Consider the following 816-nt stretch of genomic DNA (forward strand, 5'->3'; position numbering starts at 1 on the left):
ATGGCCGGCCAGCTGGCGGAGGAGCAGATCGCAGAGTTCAAAGAAGCCTTCTCGCTCTTTGACAAAGATGGGGATGGGTCCATCACCACCGGTGAACTGGGGACCGTCATGTGGTCGCTGGGGCAGAACCCCACCGAGGCCGAGCTGCAAGACATGGTCGGCGAGTTGGACACCGACGGCAGCGGCACGGTGGACTTCCCCGAATTCCTGTCCTTGATGGCGAGGAAGATGAGGGACATGGACAGCGAGGAGGAGATCCGGGAAGCCTTCTGGGTCTTTGACGAGGATGGGATTGGATACATCAGCGCGGCGGAGCTCCGGCACGTCATGACCAACCTTGGTGAGAAGCTGACGGATGAGGAGGTGGACGAGATGATCAAGGAGGCCGATGCAGATGGCAACGGGCAAGTCAACTACGAGGAGTTTGTGAGGATGATGGTCTCAAAGTGAAGATGTCTCCTATTGAACTTGTTCAATTTCTGGTGCAGGAAACATAGCTTGGCTTCTAGCTCATCCGCAGAAGCGTCTGTCCCACTGCCAAAGGACCATGGATACCCAGACATTTGAACTCCAGCATATATATTTCCTCTGTGTGTGGGAGGCAGTCTAACACTGAGGGAGGCATGGTCACATGGAAGTTCAAGGTGGGGGCTGGCATCAGGAGCCCTGGATTCTAGTCCTAGCTCTGCCATTAGTTTACTGTGCAGCCTTGGAGTTTCTTAACCTCTCCATGGGGTTTTGTTTTCACCGCTTGTACGAAGAGGAGAATACCATGTACCTACCTCTGTGAGGTGGCTGTGAGAACCTGAAACGGAA

General features: G+C 54.4%; 1 protein-coding gene across 1 annotated transcript; it reads left to right on the top strand.

The window, feature by feature from the left end:
- On the top strand, nt 1–450 carry LOC140907015 (neo-calmodulin-like). Its single transcript, XM_078851747.1, has one exon. The coding sequence runs from the start codon at nt 1–3 to the stop codon at nt 448–450; it is 450 nt and encodes a 149-aa protein (XP_078707873.1).
- The last annotated feature ends 366 nt before the right edge of the window (nt 451–816 follow it).

Source organism: Lepidochelys kempii, chromosome 1 (assembly GCF_965140285.1).
Source record: "Lepidochelys kempii isolate rLepKem1 chromosome 1, rLepKem1.hap1, whole genome shotgun sequence".
NCBI classification, from domain to species: Eukaryota; Metazoa; Chordata; order Testudines; family Cheloniidae; genus Lepidochelys; species Lepidochelys kempii.

Excerpts from the sequence above, each read along its gene's own strand:
- LOC140907015 (XM_078851747.1), top strand. The coding sequence starts at position 1 with ATGGCCGGCCAGCTGGCGGAGGAGCAGATCGCAGAGTTCAAAGAAGCC.